The sequence below is a fragment of the Nicotiana sylvestris genome, chromosome 12, assembly GCF_000393655.2.
Source record: "Nicotiana sylvestris chromosome 12, ASM39365v2, whole genome shotgun sequence".
In the NCBI taxonomy this organism is placed as follows: Eukaryota; Viridiplantae; Streptophyta; class Magnoliopsida; order Solanales; family Solanaceae; genus Nicotiana; species Nicotiana sylvestris.
The window spans coordinates 67,118,708-67,138,475 of record NC_091068.1 but is presented as its reverse complement, the minus strand read 5'-3'; the positions used below and the strand labels follow the sequence as shown (position 1 = coordinate 67,138,475).

Sequence of the window (19,768 nt, the reverse complement as noted above, 5' to 3'; positions counted from 1 at the left end):
TATTTGACAGACCACGAACCAGGTCTCAAGCATCTCATATCACCAGCTTGTAAAGATTCAAAGTCAGCAACATAGATGTTCTTGTTTCTTTTGGCCCCTAAGACCACTTTGCCAGTCACCAGATTGGTAACTGTGCACTCTTTTGACAAGAACTCTACTTTGTTCCCTTTAATGCAGATTTGAGACACACTCAGGAGATTGTACTTAAGGCCATCCACATAGTACACGTTCTCAATTGAGTGACAGAGAGATTTTCCAACTTTTCTAACACTCAGAATGTACCCTTTCCTTTTTTCCCAATGGATACATTCCTTTACTGCAGGGTTTTCAGTGAGAAGAAGTCTATGGTGCTTCCAGTCACGTGCTTTGAGCATCCACTGTCCTTGGTTAATTGCAGTCCGCTTCCTCTCACTGTTCTCTGCACATGCAAATTATGGGTTAGATTTAGGAACCCAAACTAGTTTGGGTCCCTTGTTATGATAAAAGGGATGGATAAGGACTTTTCTAGTCCTTGCAGGCAGTATTCGTTTCTTGCGACCAGTACCTGGTCCCTTGTTAGTAGTCATTTTGTCAGTAAACACTTTATTTTTCTGAAAAGATTGAACCCTGGCCTGGCAATTTTCTTTGAAGTGCCTATTGTTCCCACAGTGGGTACACAACCAGTTATCAGGAATAGTGACGTACTTGCTGTGTGGGTTGTAAGGAGTTTTCTCCCTTTGGAACTCGATTCCCTGCCTATTTCCACTGTTATTCAAGTACATGGCAGTCACAACATCTGAGGACTAGGTCCACTTCAGAGATTTCTCAAGATCAATTTTGACTTTCTCCAATTCAGCTTGAAGTTGCCGATTTTTCTCAAGTTCACCACATAGACTGGTTTTCACATCGTTTAATTCATGTTCAAGCTTGACGTGTGTCTCACTAGCTACGTCCTTCCCTTTCCCAAGACTCATACTCCTATGTTCTGTATTTAGTCCCTCAATGGTTTCCTCTAGGTCAATGATTATCACTAAAAAATCATCCCTCTCTTGCTCAGTAGCTGAATTTTTTCCTTCTAGAGTGTGTTTCTCATTGCTGAGACTTTCTACTGTTTCCTTCAAGTCAACCACCACTACCATCAAGCCATATCTTTTATTTTCTACACTAGTTATCTTTTCATTTAAAGCTTCTTTTTCTTTTTCAAGATTAGCTATGGTCTCATTTAGGTCCACTACACAAACAACTAGATCATCTCTGGATTGTTCAACTTCTCCTAGTTCTAAGGTCAAGATTTCCTTATCATTATCAAGGCTATAATAAGCATCAATTAAAACATTGGCTAATGACCTTTATTTCTTAGAAGAGTAGGATTTTAGATTTCTCTGAACAACCCTGAAATTTACCTCATCATCTTCATCTTCTTCATCCTCGTCAGACTGAGCCATCAGCGCGAACAGTGAGTCATACTTCGTTGCTTTAGTTTCCACTGCCATCATGGAACTGTTTTCTGCATCTGGTTCCCTTTCTAATTCATTGGAGGAGTCTCCCCAAGCATCAAGAGCCTGCTTCACAATATTGTCAGCTGCAATTTTTTGATTGAATCGTTTGTCTGGAACCAAGTTCCTTTTTACTGCTTTGTCAGGGTTTTGTTTGTATTGCTCCTGTTTTGCGAGTGGGCAGTCTTTGATGAAATGCCCTGGCTTTCCGTACCTGTGATAGAGATCATTATTCCTTGCTTTACTTGAACTTCCCCTCTTTGGTATACCACCATTTCTTCGAACCATCTTTTGAAATCTTTTAGTAAGATAGGCCATGTCACTATCTTCATCACTTGAGTCACTGCTTTCAGCTTTGAGTACTAGGGTCTTTTCCTTCTTCGACTCTCTCTTTTCACTGTCTTTCTTTCTTTTCATCTCGTATGTCTTCAAATTACCAATCAACTCATCCATGGTTAGAGTTTGTAGATCTTTAGCTTCAATATGGCATTTACCTTACTTTCCCAAGAACCAGGTAGAACACTGAGGATTTTCCTTACAAGCTTGTTTCTGGGAATAACATCTCCAAGTGAATGAAGCTCATTTATGATGGAGGTAAATTTGGTGTGCATATCTTGTATAGACTCATCATCCTTCATCCTAAAGAGCTCATACTCTGTGGTGAGCATGTCAATCTTGGACTGTTTAACCTGAGTAGTTCCTTCGTATGCGGTTTGCAACGCTTCCCATATTTCTTTGGAAGTATCACAAGTTGAGACTCCGTTGTACTCATCGTGTCCTATGCCACATACCAAGATTTTCTTGGCACGATAGTTCTTTTCTACGACTTTTCTATCAATGTCGCTGTACTCTTTTCTGTCTTTCGGCACCATTGGTCCAGTTTCTTCAAGTTTCTTCATACGAACATGTGGACCATCACAGATGATGTCCCACGATTCTGAGTCTTCGGCCATTATAAAATCATGTATGCGAGTCTTCCACCAACCGTAGTATTGACCATTGAATCTAGGAGGTCTGTAGGTTGATTGTCCTTCCTCAAAGTTGGGTTGAGCAACCATTGAGATCCTTTCTAAGTATTAGCCTTTTAGAAAGAACCCGCTCTGATACCAATTGTTAGTTTTTATGAGTCCACCAAATAGTAGAGTACCTGGCCCTCTATGAGGTTAAGCTGAGAATGCCAATAAAATTTAAGTAAAGAAGACACGGGATTTTTACGTGGAAAAATCCCATACAAGGGGATCAAAAAACCATGACCTACACTTGTAGGCTTTTAACTTCACTAACTTGCAATCTCACTATTACAAGCCACTTTGTAATAACCCTATTACAAAGACTTCAACTAACTTGTGATGCTCTCACCACAAGCCACTTTGTGACTTTTCTAGTTACAAAGACTTTAAACTTATGACTAATCCTAGTCATAACATAAACTCGAAAGTTTACGTATTTTGGTTTTCCTAAGACAAAGCTTCTAAGAAAGCAAAATAGGAGATACAATGAAGAACAAATAACAAGATTACAACTCAACTACGAATATACATAAACTCATTATGAAGCTGATCCTTAGTGGAGTTGTCTTTTTGTTCTTGACACACCAGTGACTTCAATGCCGGATGAACACTGTTATACTTGAGAGAATATCACTGAATGCACAAGTGAATTTCATGTGCCTTGCACCAGGTTGTTATACCGCAAAAGACATCACAATGGATGGTGATTTCAATTCTTGGTACACGCTTCTTCCCAATGAGAAGTGACTGCTGCATAGTCTGCTGCACAGTCACTTTTGTGCAGTTGCGTTGCAGCTGTATAGTTGACTTGTACTTCTATCAGAGAACACTAAGAGACCAGGTCCCAGTTATGTTCCTCTTTTGTAACAGTTGCGAGATAGTCACTTTCTGCTGTTACGTTCCATCTGTACAATTGACTTGTACTTCTGTCAGAGGGGCCTAAGGGACCAGGCCCCTGTTGTGCTCCTCTTTGTAATAGTTGCGGACAGTCACTGACTTGTACTTCTGTTGGATAACCCTAAAGGACCAGGTCATCAAGTCCCTATTGTGTTCCTCCCTATGGTTGTTCATTCATTTGTTGAGATCAGACTGGACATTGTTCATTTGAAATGTATACCATGTGTGTCAGGTTCTCTATGTGGATCTTCACAATAAGTTTGCTAGATCATCAAAACATAAGAAGCATAAGGCAAAGACATTGAAAACCCATCACTTCTTCCTTAGCTTACCTTGAAACTTTGTTATAACCATGGCCAAAACTTCTAAGACAGTACCGCAAAAAGAGGAAGCCCCTTTTTCATCACGCTCGACTAAGGGCAAAAAGATAAAGCCTCCTCGTATTGAGGAGTGTATTCCTGGGACCTTCGAGACATCCTCCGATTTCAAAATTGAAAAACCTTCTTCGGTACCGGGACGATGCGAGCCCATGTGTCGGTATATTAGTCTAATAACCGACATAAAGAAAGTGAAAATAGATTGTCGTTGGGGAGCGACGGTACAAGTGGAGATCCCTTCATCGGAAGAGGATATAACTACATAAAGAGCTGGATTCCTCACTGTATATACGTACCCCTTTACCTTAGATCTTGTAGATTCTTTTTCTCCACTGATAGACCCAACGATCCTCGATTTTTGTCAACAATATCGAGTGACGCTTTGTCAAATTTATCCCTATTTTTGGAGAATCATCTATTAGACTAGATATTTCTCGAACATGGTCAAGGGGATAAATTTCACCCTCGATCATCTGATTAGGTTGTATAGCCCTCGTCTCTATCGAGGGGGCCTAGTCAAACTGCAGCCTCGATCGACCAGAGTGATTTTTGCCAGCATCGACGAAGATAAGGATTGAGGGTGGATGAGCCGCTTTGTTCGAGTCAGGACTTAGGACCTCATCCCTGCCGAGAAGATACCATTCCCCGAGGAATGGAATATGAGACGTAAGTGTCATTACACCGAGCGTGTTTTATCACCTGGATGTCCTCTTTTCCTCTTTTGAGCTAATTCCTTTCTTTTTTGAATTGATTCTCCTCCGGTTGCTTAGCCACCATGTGGTTCCCCAGTGCGGTCAAGGATCTCCTAGGCTGGGTTGAACTCTTAGACTCCACCTCCTCATACGACAAGCGCGTTTGGCATGATTTGACCAAAACTCGATAGGAGGCCAAAAATCATGGTACGCCCTCACCATTATCACTTCTAAATCCCTTATGAATAGATTTCTTGGCGGTATGTTTGACATTTTACTCCTATGCAAGCCTCGGGGAAGTTGTTTCAATGAGACCGCCTCCTTTTGGCGAAGAGGAGACCCAAAAATCTGCCAAAGATAGAAAGAGAAAGAAGGAGACGCTGACGGAGTCCCCGAAACCAAAGAGAGATAAGGCTAGAAATCCTAGGGCCGATGTAACGGTCCTAACTCCGGCAGCTTCTAAGATTCTTCGTTCTGAAAACGAGGACGATGACGGTCTCCCATTGGTACATAGAGCAAGACAAAATGCTGATGCTTCGAAGGTTGCCAGGCAGAAGACTACCGAGTTAGAGGTGGCCGATGAGGTCCCACCTCGTATTGAGGAGACCCTAGAGGAGGGTTTGGATGCGCTCCCCGAGCCGACCATTGAACAGGATGCAACTTGTGCCGATGAACATTTTGTTGGTGCATTCAGAGGATCCAGCTTTGAGGCCCCTCGAGGGCAAGAGGAAGCCCCGATAGAGGTCGATGTCTTAGGCGATCTTCAACCAGGCCCGTCATTTTCCCTAGGGCAAATACGGGATGCCCAGAACAAGGAGACTCCCGATGTAGGGGCATCCCAGGGAGAGGATGATACATTTGAAGATTTTTTTGCCGGTGTTGAACAAGATGCTGATGTCGATGCCCAGTCGTCCTCGAGGAGGCTGCGAAACTCCAAAAATAGGTGATTTTTGACATAACCTTTGCGGCTTGAGTTTTGATCCTTATTTTTCTAACTTCTTTCCTTCATGCTATAGGTCAAGATGATGTACGACAAGGCCTTCTCCAAGTTAAGAGCTAAATTGACTCATTGCGAGGAGGAGTTCAAGAAACTTGCTTCAGAGTCGAGAGAGCTAAAAGCTCTTTATGCCCGAAGGGAGGAGGAACTGAACAGCCTTCGAGCAAGCTCGGAGAAAGTGTTCCAAGAGTGGGCCAACTTCATCGAGCAGGTAATTCGGTACTCATGAGCTTGCCTTTTGTTTCCATGACTTGGTGTTTATTACCTTGAATCGTAATTTGCAGATTGAGCGAAAGGATGTCCTAGTAGGGCAGCTTCGGGAAGATATTATGGCCAAAGATGGTGAGATCCTCAAGCTGAAGCGGTACAAAGATAGCATGGCCTCGGAAAGGGATACTCTCCGAGAGGCGCTGGCCTCGACTTAGAGTCTTCTTCAAGGCGCTAAAGAGGAGGCTATTAAATTCAAGGCGCTTCATGCTGAGTTGGCTGCTGCATTATCCGCGACCAAGTCTGAGGCTGATGCACTCTTATCCTCGTATCGGTATGATGCTGCTGTAGTGAATACTCGAGCCAGGGATATATCTAAAGAGGCCAAGCTCAAACTATCTCGCGCCTTGCACGTGCCCGATTAGAAGCTCGGAGGCAGGCCTTTGAGGAAGTGCATGCCAAGGGTTTCGATCTCTCTACCGATATCGAAGAAGCAAAGGCCTTGGAAGAGAAGTCAACAACTCCGACTACTTCGGATGAGGGCTCTACGAGCGGCTCGGGGATTAGCGAGGATGAAGATTAGGCCACTTTTGCTCTTTTTACTTCTTCTTCTTTTGTATGTGGACTCCGCGTGGGAGTTTTGTAAATACACCTTTGTAAATATATTTTTGGAATGCAAAGGATTTTTAATGTCTTCAAAGTTTTGCCTTTTAGTGTTCATGGCAAAGTCAAGCTTCGAACTTGAATTCAACTTTTTCGAGCTCGGTCTTGGAGTAACAAAGACTCTTGAAATCGGGTTGTTCTGGTTTCAATCACATACCTTCCCTAGGTCGGGTTGGTAAGGAATCGATTTGACTCCTCGATGCCTCGAGCACGGTATGGTGACATCATTCTTGTTAAATGACCATGAAGTGACTAAAATAGCCCATCGGTACATTTCCCAAAAAGTCATAATTGCATTGTGAGAGCTGATTGGCTATCAAAGTTAATGAATAGTCGCCGCTCTTCTTATATATACTTGCTTTCCTTTCATTGGGGGCTTTGCCGCTTTGTGCAACTATCTTTCTCTATAGAGTTCCCTTTTTGCGCTAGTTCAAGTGCCGCACCAGATCAAATCTTTCGCTTGAGTTTTCATCTTCCCTTTCTTGTTTTGAAGGAGCTATGGCTACCATGCCCAAATTTGCTCACCAGGAAGAGGGAAGTCCCACCTCTGCTTTCCGCCTGGCCGGTGGTACACCGCCGATGTTTGGTGAGCTAACTTCAAACTGTTTCGTCTTGATGAGAGATTTTACGATAGAGAAACCCCACGATGTTCTGGGCCATCGAGAACATGCATTGAGGTTCATTCGTTCAATATAGGAGAGACACCTCGAGACTATGAGGAGAGACTGCAAATGGGAAGAAAAGGTGAGGCTGCGGGTACCCTCTCGGGAAGAGGATATTATGGGCCACGTAGAGGGGTTTCTAAACGTGTATACATACACTTTTATGTTGGGTCCTCTCGACCGACTCGTGCTCGAATTCTATTGAAGATATCGAGTTACTTTGGCTCAGATCCATTCGTCTTTCTGGCGGATTGTGTTGATGATGAGATTTTTTGCTGAAAAGGCTGAGCTCGAGTTCACTTTTAGCCATCTCATCAGATTGTATTGGCCTTTGCATCATCGAGGTCTAATTACACTATGATGCCGATCTACCAAGCCCTTTATTGCTAGTGATGACGAGGATATAGAACGAGGGTGGATGAGTCGGTTTGTTCGAGTGAGGACTGTTGACATTATTACTGCGGAGTTCTTGCCGTTTCTCGAGAAATGGAATTTCAAGCGTAAGTGATATACTGTACTCTATTATTTTTGGTTCTTCCGGTTCATTCTTCCTATTCGCCTTTCTTCCTGAAATTGGTTTTTAGCTCGGTCGCTGAGGAACTCTCGAAGGTGCCCTTCGCTGATCAGTCGGGCTACTTCTTCTCGAAGCTGTCTGCAATCCTCAGTCCTATGACCGTGAGTGCCATGATATTTGAATATCAAGTTAGGGTTCCTCTGTGAAAGATCTAACAGTATGGGTTTTGGCCACCTGGTATCTTTGATTTTACATATGGCCGATACGATGTCCGAGACATCAACGTTGAAGTTGTATTTAGATAACCGGGGTGCCTCTACCATCTCAGTGTGCCTATCAAACCCAACTTTACTCATGAGTCCCCGGGAACTTTGACCTCGATCTATCCTTTGATTGCCTCGAGGTATATTGCGCCTCGGGGCATTTCTTCGATCTTCCACATACGGCTGGTATCTTTCCTTGTTTGGTATCGACTCCCTCTCTGTAAACCTTTGTACCTTTGTTATCCTGCTTGGATATACTGAGCCAGAGTGGGCTCCTAATTGGTCATCCTCGACCCTGATCTTCGATTGATATCTGTTGTGTACATCTGCCAAAGTCATGGTGGGATACTCAACCAAGTTCTGCTTTAGCTTCTTCGAAGCTATCGAGCTTTGCTCGTTCAATCCCCGAGTGAAGGCCTGCACTGCCCAGTCATTGGAGACCAGTGGTAATTCCATTCGCTCCATCTGGAAGCAAGATACAAATTTCCTCAGCATCTCGTTCTCTCTTTTTTGATCTTGAAGACGTCAGACTTCCTTGTAGCAACCTTGATGGCACTAGCATGTGCCTTCACAAAAGAATCTGCCAAATGAATCCATCGAGTTCAGGGGTAGGTTATGATACCACATCATGTCCCCTTCGATAGCGTTTCTCAAAATTTCTTCAGCAAGACGGATTCAATCTCGTCATCCTTTAAGTCATTCCCTTTTACAGCATAACTATAAGCAGTAATATGCTTGTTGTGGCCCGCGGTCCTATTATACTTCAGGACATCAGGCATTCTAAATTTCTTCGGGATGGGCTTCGGAGCCGCACTTGATGGGAATGGTTTCTGCACGAACTTCTTTGAATCTACACCCTTCAGAATCGGGGGTGCGCCCGGGATCTGATCGACCCTCGAATTATAAGTCTCCACCTTTATATCGTTAGCCTCTATCTTCTTTTCTCCTGACTCGATTCTATTAGTAAATTCCTTGAGCATCTTTATGATTGTAGGGTCAGTCCCCAAGCCGCTTTCATCGGGTCTCTCCAGCACTAGTTCGTGCTGCATGTTTACTAGTTCGGCAGTGTTAGGGGTTCTGTTATGACTTTGAAGTAGAGCGATGGCGAATTACCGAGCTAGCAACATCTCGAATATCACTTGGAGGCTAACTCCTCCTTCTTCCATTCCTCGTGCTTCTTGGCCTCCAGCCTAGGCTTCCCTGCGTCCATTCCTTATGGGGTCTGCGCCTGCTTCCGTGTTTAGAGCGTTGTGGGAGTTTATATCAACTGGCTCCACGTTTGGCACTCCTTCAGGGTTTACAGGTGGTACACCAATCCCTATGTCGCTGTTTTCTCCAAGTCCTTCACTATCATGAGCAGGTGCATTCTGTGTACTAGACATGATTAAGCTTGAAATCAAAGAATCTTTGACAAGAAAAAGTATGAAGAATAATATGTGTTATCAGAAAACTAGCACCAAAACAATCGCTATTATTTTTAGCCCCACGGTGGGCGCCAAACTATTTACCTTGAAAATGGTATTAACAATTATATTTGATTTTTGGTTCTAAAAATACGTGATTTATCTTAATACTAGTTGTTATGTGAATAATGCTAAGTGTAGATAAGCAAGAAATGATAAGCAAACCAGCGTGGTCACAAGATTGAGGGCCTTGAGCTCAGCAATATAGGACCTCGAGGGCGACCTTTAAAGGATAATAATGAGCAATAAATGAAGAACAATGAATGAACACAATAAATGAGGAGCAATAAATGGACAAGTAATAAGTTTGTAGAGTAATTGTTGAGCACGCTTAGGCAAGAAATGCAGAGAATGTTCTATTGTATTGAATAGTCATCTCTCTTACAAAATGACAAGGGTCCCCTTTATATAGGAGGGTGAAATCCCAACATAGTACATGTCTAATGATAATGAGGAAATGCTATTGGTACAGTTGTATAATGGCTTAGTACGGATTTGTACTATTTTTGCAGACTTGGTCAGCTCTATCCACGTGTACTTGGGAGCTTTCCCGCCTTTCCATGATGATCATCGATTTGGATCGTTCCGAGATTGACAACAGTGAGCCTTCGATGTGCTCCCTCGAGGGACGCACCTCAGGGTCACACTTCACATTCTGTTTCGAGCTTCTCGAGGTGGGGCGTGGAGTGCCACAGTAGCCCCAAAGTCGAACTCCCCGATTTTGGCCGTATACAAAATTGAGATCAAAGAACATTGCGTTAGTGAAAGTTCAATAGAGGGGTCATCCGGTCGAGGAGGAGACCTGGGAGACCGATCACGACATGTGAAGTCATTATCCTCATCTATTCACCACTTCAGGTATATCCTTCTGCACATTCGAGGACGAAGGTTTGTTTTAAGAGGGGGAGAATGTAACGACCCGACTGGTTGTTTTGTATAATTGTGCCCCATTTTTCCTTTTATGCTTCACACATGTGTGTTTATGATTTTATGACTTGCGGGGTTGGTTAGTTTCAGTTCGAAAATCTTTCGGGCTGATTCAGACCCTTTGAGCCTTGACTTAGAAGCTTAAATTAGAAATATTGACCAAACTTTAACTTTTCTGAAAAACAATCCTAGAATGGTGTTTTTATGGCTCCGATAGCTTCGTATCGTGATTTCATACTAGAGCCTATACCCGAAATGGATTTCGGAAGTTCGTAGGTTGACTTGTGTTGTTTTACCAAAATTTGGCAATTTGAGTTGAAAAGTTTGACCATAGGTTGACCTTTTAGTTTTGAACTTGAAATTTGATTTTGGGGCTTGGAATAGGTCTGTTACGCTATTTAGAACTTGTCTACAAAATTTGGTATTATTTGGGTTGAATTGATAGGATTCAGACGTCTTGTTGTTATTCTATAGATTCTTGAACTTTACTTTGAAATTCATGCGTTTTAGTATTCGATTCGTAGTTTTTAAATGTTATTTTTGTGTTTTGATCACGTGAGCGACTTCATATGATATTTTTAGACTTGTGTGGATGTTTGTTTTGGAGCCCCGAGGGCTCGGATGAGTTTCAGACATGTTTTGGAAAGTTTTGAACTGGAAAATGCAGAATCTGGTGTCTGGTGCCTCTAGTGTCGCAATTGCGAACACCAGGGTTGCATTTGCGACCTTAGGAGGGAAACAACAGGTATCACAATTGTGATGCCTAGGTCGCATTTGCGAAGAAGTCTTGGGCTGGGATAAGTTTGCATTTGCGATGATCTTTGTCACTTTCGCGAGGGAAACAAGGTTCACAATTGCAAACCCATCTTCGCATTTGCGAGGAGTTCCCAACTCTGTCATGTACGCAATCTATTCTTACTTGTGTCTTTTGTGCTATGTAAAAGTCATGTACGCAAGGTGACGAGTGGGTATACAGGTTGTACGTGGTATTTGACCGGTTTAGGCTACTTAGACTATATCCATGCTTTAATTGAAACGTTATATCATGTTCTAAATTCTCATGGTCAATCTATTCTTACTTGTGTTAGTCTATCTTTACAAGCCTTATATGAATCATTTAATACTTGTTCTACATTCTACTTGATAAATTGTTCTCATGCTTTAGTCGAACTTGTTTCCTCTTTTATTGTTACATGTGATCCCTTTCATTGTTGATTATCATTATTTGATGTCAATGTTGCAAGTTATCTCTTTCATTGCTATCATTCTTATTTGAAGTTATGTTATCTCTTCCATTGTTAGTTATTTGTATTTAGTTCGTGGTTATACATTATTTTTCTCATTGTTGAGTTATATGTGTTGAAGTTGTGAAAGACATATCACTTTAAGGCGAAGTTTTCAATTGTTGAGATATCTTTCTTGTTGAGAATTTTATATTCATTGCTATTGTTGATATTCTTGTAAACGTTGTGGTGGAGCCATGGGTTATTGTTGTGGAAACCGTAATATTGTTGATTGTTGGCAAATTGTGATATATGGACACTTGTGGTACGAGTTGTTATTGTGATGTGATATTGACGCACATGCGACGGTATAAAACTGGGGGTTAATGTGCACGCGGTGGCATAAGGTAGGACTTATGTGTGTGTTGCTTGTAGGGGAACTACGTGAAGCCACATGACGTGATAAGGTGGGCTAAAGTATGTGTAGCTATTTCGGGTAAAAATATTTTCAGAACTATTTAAATGTAAGGCTCACACGGCAGTATAAGGAAAGACTGTGATTGAAGATTGTGAATTGTGAATACGAGGCGGTACCTCAGTTGTGACTTTTATATATACACGAGGCGGTACCTCAGTTGTGATTCTTTTGTACACGAGGCAATACCTCGTTGTGATTCTTGTTGTTTATCTCGTGTTGTAAAGTGTTATTTCGTGGGAACACTTCTTGTTGTTTTCTTCTTCGTTGTTCTATCAGTTATTGTTCGTATATGAACATTGTGGTTCTTTTCAATTGCTTTCCTTATGTTATCTCTATGCTTACACTCCTTTCATTAGTCTCTGTTATAAACTTGTTTCATATTACTCATTGCTCCGCTTTCTGTTATTTCTTGATATTACATTTTCTTTCCGCTTATTATATCGTAGTAGGTATCTTGACCTGGTCTCGTCACTACTCTACTGAGCTTAGGATTGATACTTACTGGGTACCATTGTAGTGTACTCATACTACGCCTTTGCATATCTTTTTTGTGCAGATCCAGGTACGTCTGCTCATAGCGGACGTTTGTGATCGACTGTTAGCTGCTTACGGAGACTTCAAGGTATGCCTGCTTGGTGTCCGCAGGCCTCGGAGTCACCTTCCTTTACTTTTACTACTGTTGTATTTTGCATTTAGACAGTGATGTAGTAGATATTTTTAGCTTACTCTGTAGAGCTTATGACTCAGTTCCACTAATTTTGGGAAAGTATTTGTTGATCTTCGGTAGATTTTATGAGTTTATTAGACTTGTTTTAGTATTTCTGTTAATTATTTCTGTCAAGCTATTATTGAATGTTAGGCTTACCTAGTCGTAGAGACTAGGTGTCACCACGACATCCTACGGAGGGATATTGAGGCCGTGACAGTCATTGTTCTTTAATTGTAGCCTGTTTTGCTTATTGAGAAGTGTAATCATAGCTGAACAATTCTGAAGAGTTTATTTAGCCTTCTAGGCTAGAGTTTATAGTCTGGAGAGGGATAGCTACAATTGGGTTACTTGTAGAGGTTAAGGTATTAGAGTTAGTCCCTTTAGTTATTAATTTGTCACTAAAATTGCCTTTTAAAGTTAGTGAAATTTTAAGGTAAATCCGACGAGGTTAGGTCATAGTTTTCACTCCCAAGTAAGGAGATTTTGTCTGAAATACTTAGGTTAAAGAATTAAGTTCTTTAAAATGCAAAAATTTGAACAAGACATAATTCACTCTCCCCCTATGTCTAGCTACAAGCTAAAATAACATAAAGAAATTGACACAAGACTTTTTGCTTGCTCTAAACTGTCATGTACAAGAGAAATAGTACTTAAGAAATCAAGATTAGTTAGTTGTTAGTGAAATTAGTTGAAAATTCACTTACAACAATTTGTCTAATGAGCATAACCTCCCAAAACTTTTTAAGATATTTTACCCCTTGAGGTTTGGGATTCTACATGCATAGGCACTACCAGATAAGTGTTTTATTTTTACCCACACGATCTTTTCTCCATCCGAATTGTGAAGACACAAACAGCAAAATGTTAAATAAGAAAATTAGCCACATATATCTTCTTGGAAAGACAAAACTCAATAAGTATTATTTTCTAATTACATGGTGCTTCTCAAGAGTTTAATGCCCTCAATTTATTAGTATCCACGACCTGCAAAATATTTCTACAAGTGTTAAAAGAATGAATACTAACTACAAACTGCATGCAACCAAGTTCCAGATGATCCCTAGCAAGTCATAACCATAGAAGATATGAATAATATATTGAGTGAGCTGTGACTGTGAGATCATGAACCTGTCAGATAGAGATGCTGTTGGGAATACCGCGACAGGTAACGCCCGGACCAGAAGTAGGTAGGAGCAGTTCATATGGAGGAATGCCAGCACCACTTCGGTTTTTAAGACGATTATCCTTGTTTCTTTGGTTGATGGTATGTTCTATCTCCTCTAATTTGGCACAGAATCTTTCAGAAATCTTCAAAACTTCATGATCATTTAAGGAGAATCTTTGAAGTTCGTGCACCTGATGCAAGTATTCCTCATCTGCTGAATGAGTCGACAAGGTATCTTGAACAGCCATCACTTTAGTAGCTTGGAGTTGAGTAGGCAAAGATGCCAGAAAAGTGAACTCAGGGTGAAGAATAAAGTTCTCATAGCTGGGATCATCTTCACGTGGGATGAGCTTTCGCATAAGGGTAGGACGGTTAGGTACATAACCTCCAAAAGGGTACTGCCCAAAGTTTATTGCTGCATGTTGGCCTGAGGCAATCCAAATCATTATGGTGAGTATGCCAGACAAGTCTTCTTTAGTAACAAGCTTTGGCCACCAAGGCTCATCTTTCTTGTCAGGGTGTCCCTTGTTCTTGATCTCATTCCACCACCCTTGGAGCTCAACATCGGAAGTGACAGAATTAGGCTCGGAATAGTAGTGCTCAACATACGACTCCACATATTCTTTTATGGCAGACCATATAAGAAGGCCGTCTGCTGCATAAGGGTAGTCTTCAATCACAAGTTTCACCTCCAAAGGCATTGATGGATCCTCCACGGCCATTCCCCTTAAAAGCAATCAACGTTGTGTTTATTAGTTGAGAAGTTGCAATTATCAGATGAAACAGTAGTTCAAGGTTTTAAGAGATGTCTTGCTTTAGGAAATTTACCTTCTTATTAAATCTGAAGGCAGAGCTTCCATATCAAACCGCCACATGCTCTTGTAAGCTGCGGAGCTTATTTCCATTGAATATCTTCCGGGGCTAAAACATGCTTCAATAACTCCACCCCCGTTTATCAAACTCTGCCTCGCAAGCGCATTGATTTCCAGTGTGTAGCGCATGTGTGGGTGAAGTAGCTTGTAAATTGGGTGCATAGAGCTAAGATGCCTATGGGTTGCAATGATATACGGTTCCATACAAGCATGAGTCCTTAGCCTGAGAATTCAGTTTTACACGCACAGTGAGATCCCCGACTGAAAGGGTCAAAGCTAGAGAAAAATTTCTGCTATGTCTTTGCAATCGTCCAGTTTCAGTTTCAAATCTAATTCAACACATGGTCAATGCCAAAGTGCCCAAAGGAGAAGATTATTAGACATTATGAAAGCACAATGAGAACTAAGATTGGAAGAAAGCTACGTAAATATGTTTACAAAAAAAGATAAAAAAAGAAAAAAGAGAAGGGCTCTAAGCTTACCAGTGGTTCACCAACTGATGAATGCCAGCATCATTTGAACAAACATGTGCTTTGGCTAGATTCCAGATCCAGTGACTGGTAGAATCATGCCCATGGGTGAATATACGCTTGTTCCTAGGTGAAGAAGGTGTTGGAGGCAGTGAAAGTTCAACGATAATCGGCTTTAGAATACCTCTGGATGTGTGGAAGAGAAGTGTTCTTGATGCATAAGCTTTCCTCCCTGGCAAGGAGTTCATCTTCCCGATAAATGGCAAAAGCATGTCATGATAATCAAGTATAAACAATCTCTTGTCTTCAATTGCCTGAGCAGAAAATTAGAGCTGGTTTAAACATGAAAAGAGCCACCACAAAATAGATTTCTCAAATAACACTTTGGAAATGGATCAAGATTTGCAAATAATTGGGACAAAAAGGCGACGATGCCAAGAAAGTGCATGCATGCCACAAATTTAAGCAAGAAAAATTTCTATTTCTATGAACACTTTTTGTAGCAACTTTTCTCCAGTGGAAACTTGGTATGTTAATGAGCTTATCATTCAAATGAAAAAAATCCTCTAAAGAAGAATCAGATACTTCTGTCTACCGAATTCCTAAACTCACTGAACTCTTTAAATATATAGACCACTGATGATTATAAATCAACAAAGAACCAACACGAGAGAAATCTATCTGTCACTTATCATATCCTACACGGAAACACTGATCACTGTGTTTGAGAAACTACTACCAGGTGCATATCCAGTATGGTGAATTCAGTTTCCTGGTTAGAGCAAAGCAGCAACAAAGTACACTGGAAAATTATTACCTCTTCAACAGTCAGTCCATTAAGCTCTTGTTCTATAAGATCCCTGGTAATAGCTGAATCAGGGGGGCCATAAACAGCTGGATCTAGTTTGCTAACAATTGGAAATTCCTGTTGAATACCCGCAAGCTTACTTACTGAATGTATAAAGAAAGCTTATAATTTATTTAGTACAAAAAAAATAACAAAAATTACCCTCAAAAGTTCAATATTCACAGGGTTAACCCCTGCTAAAGCTTGTCGCGCAAACTCATTATCTCGCAACCAAGCAAATCTATCCCCTGCGTAACAAAAATCAGAAAGATGCAGAGTTTATGAAATATCACTCCAGAAACTACAGTCGGAAAGAAATTAGAGAGAGCAGGTTTCTGATGGCATATATCGTCAATCTTGTGAATAAAACAGGATTCCTCAGTCTCAATAGTGCTAAATGATACAGCTAAAAACATATACTGATGAAAAAGTAATTTAATATGTGTGCTTACGTTTGATTATAGCAGGAATCTCATACTTGAGCAACCTTTTGCTGACAGAAAATACTTTATCCAAAGTATCAGAAAGAAATTTATTCTTCTGTGAATGTTCATCATCGTTCAATTCAAACCCATCGTTATAGAGTTTATCTATGTCGGAGAAGTTTGTGAAGGGAATGTCTGAGCTTGACAGTGTAGCAGCAATTAGGGGTACCAGGTTATGTAACAGAGCTTTCAACCTTCCAGCAGAAAAAGTATTTTGCTTAATTTCTTCAAAAGTTTCATCTCTAGGGACATAAACTGGATGAGGTTTCTCTATTCGACTCTCTGCTAGTGGATCTGTCAGCATCCAAAGATCAAGAAAAAAAGGTATGTCACAGAATTGAGGCACGAAAATTTTACTCCTCAACAGATTTTTCAGTACCTGTTTTAGTTGGACTTCTACCAGTCCGACAACGCCTAGGATAAGGTCTCTCTTTGCCACCTATCAGTGGCCTAGCAAGATCCTCACTTTTGTCGGGATTGCCTAACTCATTATAAACATCATAATCATAGATTCGTTCATGTAGCTTCCTCTCGCCTTTCCCAGTTCCACGAATGATCAACAAGTCTTCACGTCGAAGATCCTTGATGCCAGGTGGTGTTTCAGATGGTAGATATGCCTGCTATAACATGCAGGAGCATCCTTGATCAAGCACCATTATCTGCTTTACTAATGAAAATGAAAAGTGAAATCATTTAAAAGTATGTCGCTTACCTGATTTTGGAAGATAATTCTACTCTCTGGATTATCTTTTCGAGAGTGAATCCATGTATTAGCACTAAAGAATATAGGGCCTTCATTAAAGTTATGAACAACAATCTGCACCAAGTGTATCTCTTTGTCAAGGAAATTGGTAATAATGATAGCTCCAGGACGTCCAAAATCGCGTGGTACTCTGAAATCGGCGGCATATTCAACTATATATGGATGGTCAGAAGGCTTGGACAACCAACCTCGCACATAAGACTCCGCAATCTTTCCCGACTTGGTAACTGTGAGCAGAAAATAGTGTTAGTACTCCATTAACCTTAGAATACTACTCATGTAAAAATGTCATGTGGAATGGAATTGATGCCCTATAGTCACAATAAATGGATCCATTATGCACTAAGTGCTGTGTTGCCAATTACAGTTTTCACTACAGGAAACAAGACAAATGAACTAAAAGGCACCCAGAAAAGCTAAATAAGAAAGGCACAAAAGAATGAACCACAATATATTCCATCTAATGCACCAGGTGTTTACACCAAACCATATTAACTTATCATGGTTAAGTGATTGAACAGGTCAGAGTGTATATTAATTAAACATGGCTAGCTAATATAAGTTTATGCGCAAACAAATCTTAAGCATCTATTATAGACTTTTTGGCCAAGCTTCTCCAAGTTCAAAGCACTTTTTTTTTTTCCTTCAAAAAAGTGTTTTTTCCCAAATTTGAAGTGTTTGGCCAAACTTTTAGGAGAAAAAAAGTGTTTTCGAGGAGAAGCAGAAGCGGTTTTGGAGAACCAGAAAAAAGTAACTTCTTCCCGGAAGCACTTTTTTGAGTAGCACTTTTGAGAAAAATACACTTAGAAACACTTTTTAAAAGCTTGGCCAAACACTAATTGCTGCATAGAAGTACTTTTTAAATTATTAGCCAAACCCAAATTATTGTCACCAAAAGTACTTTTGAAAAAAACAATTCTCAAAATATGCTTATTTTTCGAGCTCGGCCAAACGGGCTATTAGTCCTGTGCAAACATGTAAGTGCGGGTAATTGTTTTTCCTTCATGTTGCTCCAACAAAGAAGCAAAAATAATATTTTGAGAAGATTGAAGGTTTTCTCTTAGTTCATAGTTTTTTTTTTTTTTTTTGGGGGGTGGGGGGAGGGGGAGGAGGGGAGTTGCTATACCCTTGCTTTAGTCAATGAACCAAACCAAACCTATAACCAGCAATCTAGACAGTTGGAAATAAAGTTGAGAAGTTAGATCAAAAGAAAAACAGAAACTATAGAACTCAACTCATACAATAATAAAGTCAAAGAATCAGAAATCATAGACACTACCAAACGCAACAAGTAAATTTTATGCACAGAGATTTGTATATCCAAGAAAAATTACAAACCAGGATCAATGTCTTCACTAATGAGCTGAATCAAGATTCCCCTTCCAATCCCATTCATTAAAGACTCCCACTGATCTTCAATCTTGTCTGTGATTTTCTCCTTCATTTTCTTCCTCAAAGTAATCACTGCTCTCACATCAAGATTCCCACTTTTGCCAGAAGAAACCATTTTACTCTCCTCAGCAGATTTCTCCACAGTATTTGCAGTCTTTTTGTTATTCCCACTTTGGATCACAGCTTTAACTTGTAATATACTTCTTTTTGACATGAATTTCCTCCGGCCGCCGGTGATGATCTCCGGTGCCCGGACGGTAAGGACATGTTGGATTTCTGAGCTGAGTGCAGTGGATCTTGGTTGAGCTGTAAGCATCATTGGAATTATTGGCACCCCCACCTATGTTAAAAATTCAAGACTACAAGTTGATCAAAGGAATTATCATTCTCTAGATACTATGTATGGAGGGTGTGACAAATTTGAGATATATTTTTCCAACAAACTTGTTAGTACTGCATACAGTTTTTATTGAGTCATTTAAGTAACAGTCGTATGCGATGTGTCATAAGAAATATTTTTAAATATTCAATGACTCAACTGGATCATCATCAACTATTTTTAAGTCCTTTTTTCTTGCCCTTTAGTGCTTACAAATAACTTTGAACCTTCAACTTCTTAAAATTTTATTTACAACATTACTGTTACAACAACGATTACTAACACCTGCATGCAAAGGAGGGGAGCAACGGCGGAGCCAGAATTTTCATCAAGAAGTGTCAAAATATAAATAATTAGATAGGGAGTCAACGTATAATAGATATACATAAAATAAAAAAATTATCTAGCAATATAGTATAATTTTCCAGCAAAGGGGTGTCAAGCTGTTCTATGTGGCTCCGCCACTGGAAACAAGTCTCCATGGTTTTTACAATGTTGAAATTAAGAAAATGTTCTTTTTAATTTTTATTTTTGCGCAAAACTAAATCTCTCATATATAAAAAAAAGAGATAGAATTATAAAACAAAAAGCTAATTTGTAAAGACCTACAAACAACACTTGGCTTCTAAGCAAGTTAAAATTGGTTATATGAATTCTCAGATGTTACCTCATTAAGCAAAAAGTAAATAATATAACTTCTAATCTTAATCAAGTAGGTTAAAGTCAGCATAACCGGCTTCAAATTCAAATATACAAGACTTGTGTTAATTTTATATATTCCACGCAAACCAAATTTAAAATTAAGGTATTTGATAAAATGCAGGAGCACAGGTAGGTG

General features: G+C 40.3%; 2 protein-coding genes across 3 annotated transcripts; both read right to left on the bottom strand.

Moving 5' to 3' along the window:
* Positions 1 to 782: 782 nt before the first annotated feature.
* Positions 783 to 1,928, bottom strand: LOC138883171 (uncharacterized). The gene is made up of 2 exons (XM_070163834.1): positions 1,383 to 1,928; positions 783 to 1,274 (listed from the first exon to the last, which is right to left on the bottom strand). The coding sequence occupies exons 1-2, from the start codon at positions 1,926 to 1,928 to the stop codon at positions 783 to 785; spliced, it is 1,038 nt and encodes a 345-aa protein (XP_070019935.1).
* Positions 1,929 to 13,421: 11,493 nt separating this feature from the next.
* On the bottom strand, positions 13,422 to 19,100 carry LOC104221641 (lipoxygenase 6, chloroplastic). 2 transcript variants are annotated; one of them, XM_009772722.2, is made up of 9 exons: positions 18,498 to 19,100; positions 17,109 to 17,386; positions 16,776 to 17,016; positions 16,364 to 16,690; positions 16,074 to 16,159; positions 15,882 to 15,989; positions 15,077 to 15,378; positions 14,551 to 14,817; positions 13,422 to 14,448 (listed from the first exon to the last, which is right to left on the bottom strand). In XM_009772722.2, exons 1-9 carry the CDS (start codon positions 18,868 to 18,870, stop codon positions 13,689 to 13,691), a joined length of 2,742 nt encoding a protein of 913 aa, XP_009771024.1. In that variant the 5' UTR covers positions 18,871 to 19,100; the 3' UTR covers positions 13,422 to 13,688. The 2 variants fall into 2 exon arrangements, with proteins under 2 accessions (XP_009771024.1, XP_009771025.1); XM_009772723.2 differs by having other exon boundaries at positions 16,776 to 17,013.
* Positions 19,101 to 19,768: the final 668 nt, after the last annotated feature.

Coding starts and splice junctions, on each gene's coding strand:
- LOC138883171 (XM_070163834.1), bottom strand. CDS start 1,928: ATGGATGAGTTGATTGGTAATTTGAAGACATACGAGATGAAAAGAAAG. Junction 1,275..1,382: donor AAGAAGATGAAGATGATGAG/GTAAATTTCAGG, acceptor GATAATGATAAG/GAAATCTTGACCTTAGAACT.
- LOC104221641 (XM_009772722.2), bottom strand. CDS start 18,870: ATGATGCTTACAGCTCAACCAAGATCCACTGCACTCAGCTCAGAAATC. Junction 17,017..17,108: donor GAATTATCTTCCAAAATCAG/GTAAGCGACATA, acceptor TGCATGTTATAG/CAGGCATATCTACCATCTGA. Junction 16,160..16,363: donor GATTCCTGCTATAATCAAAC/GTAAGCACACAT, acceptor TTTGTTACGCAG/GGGATAGATTTGCTTGGTTG.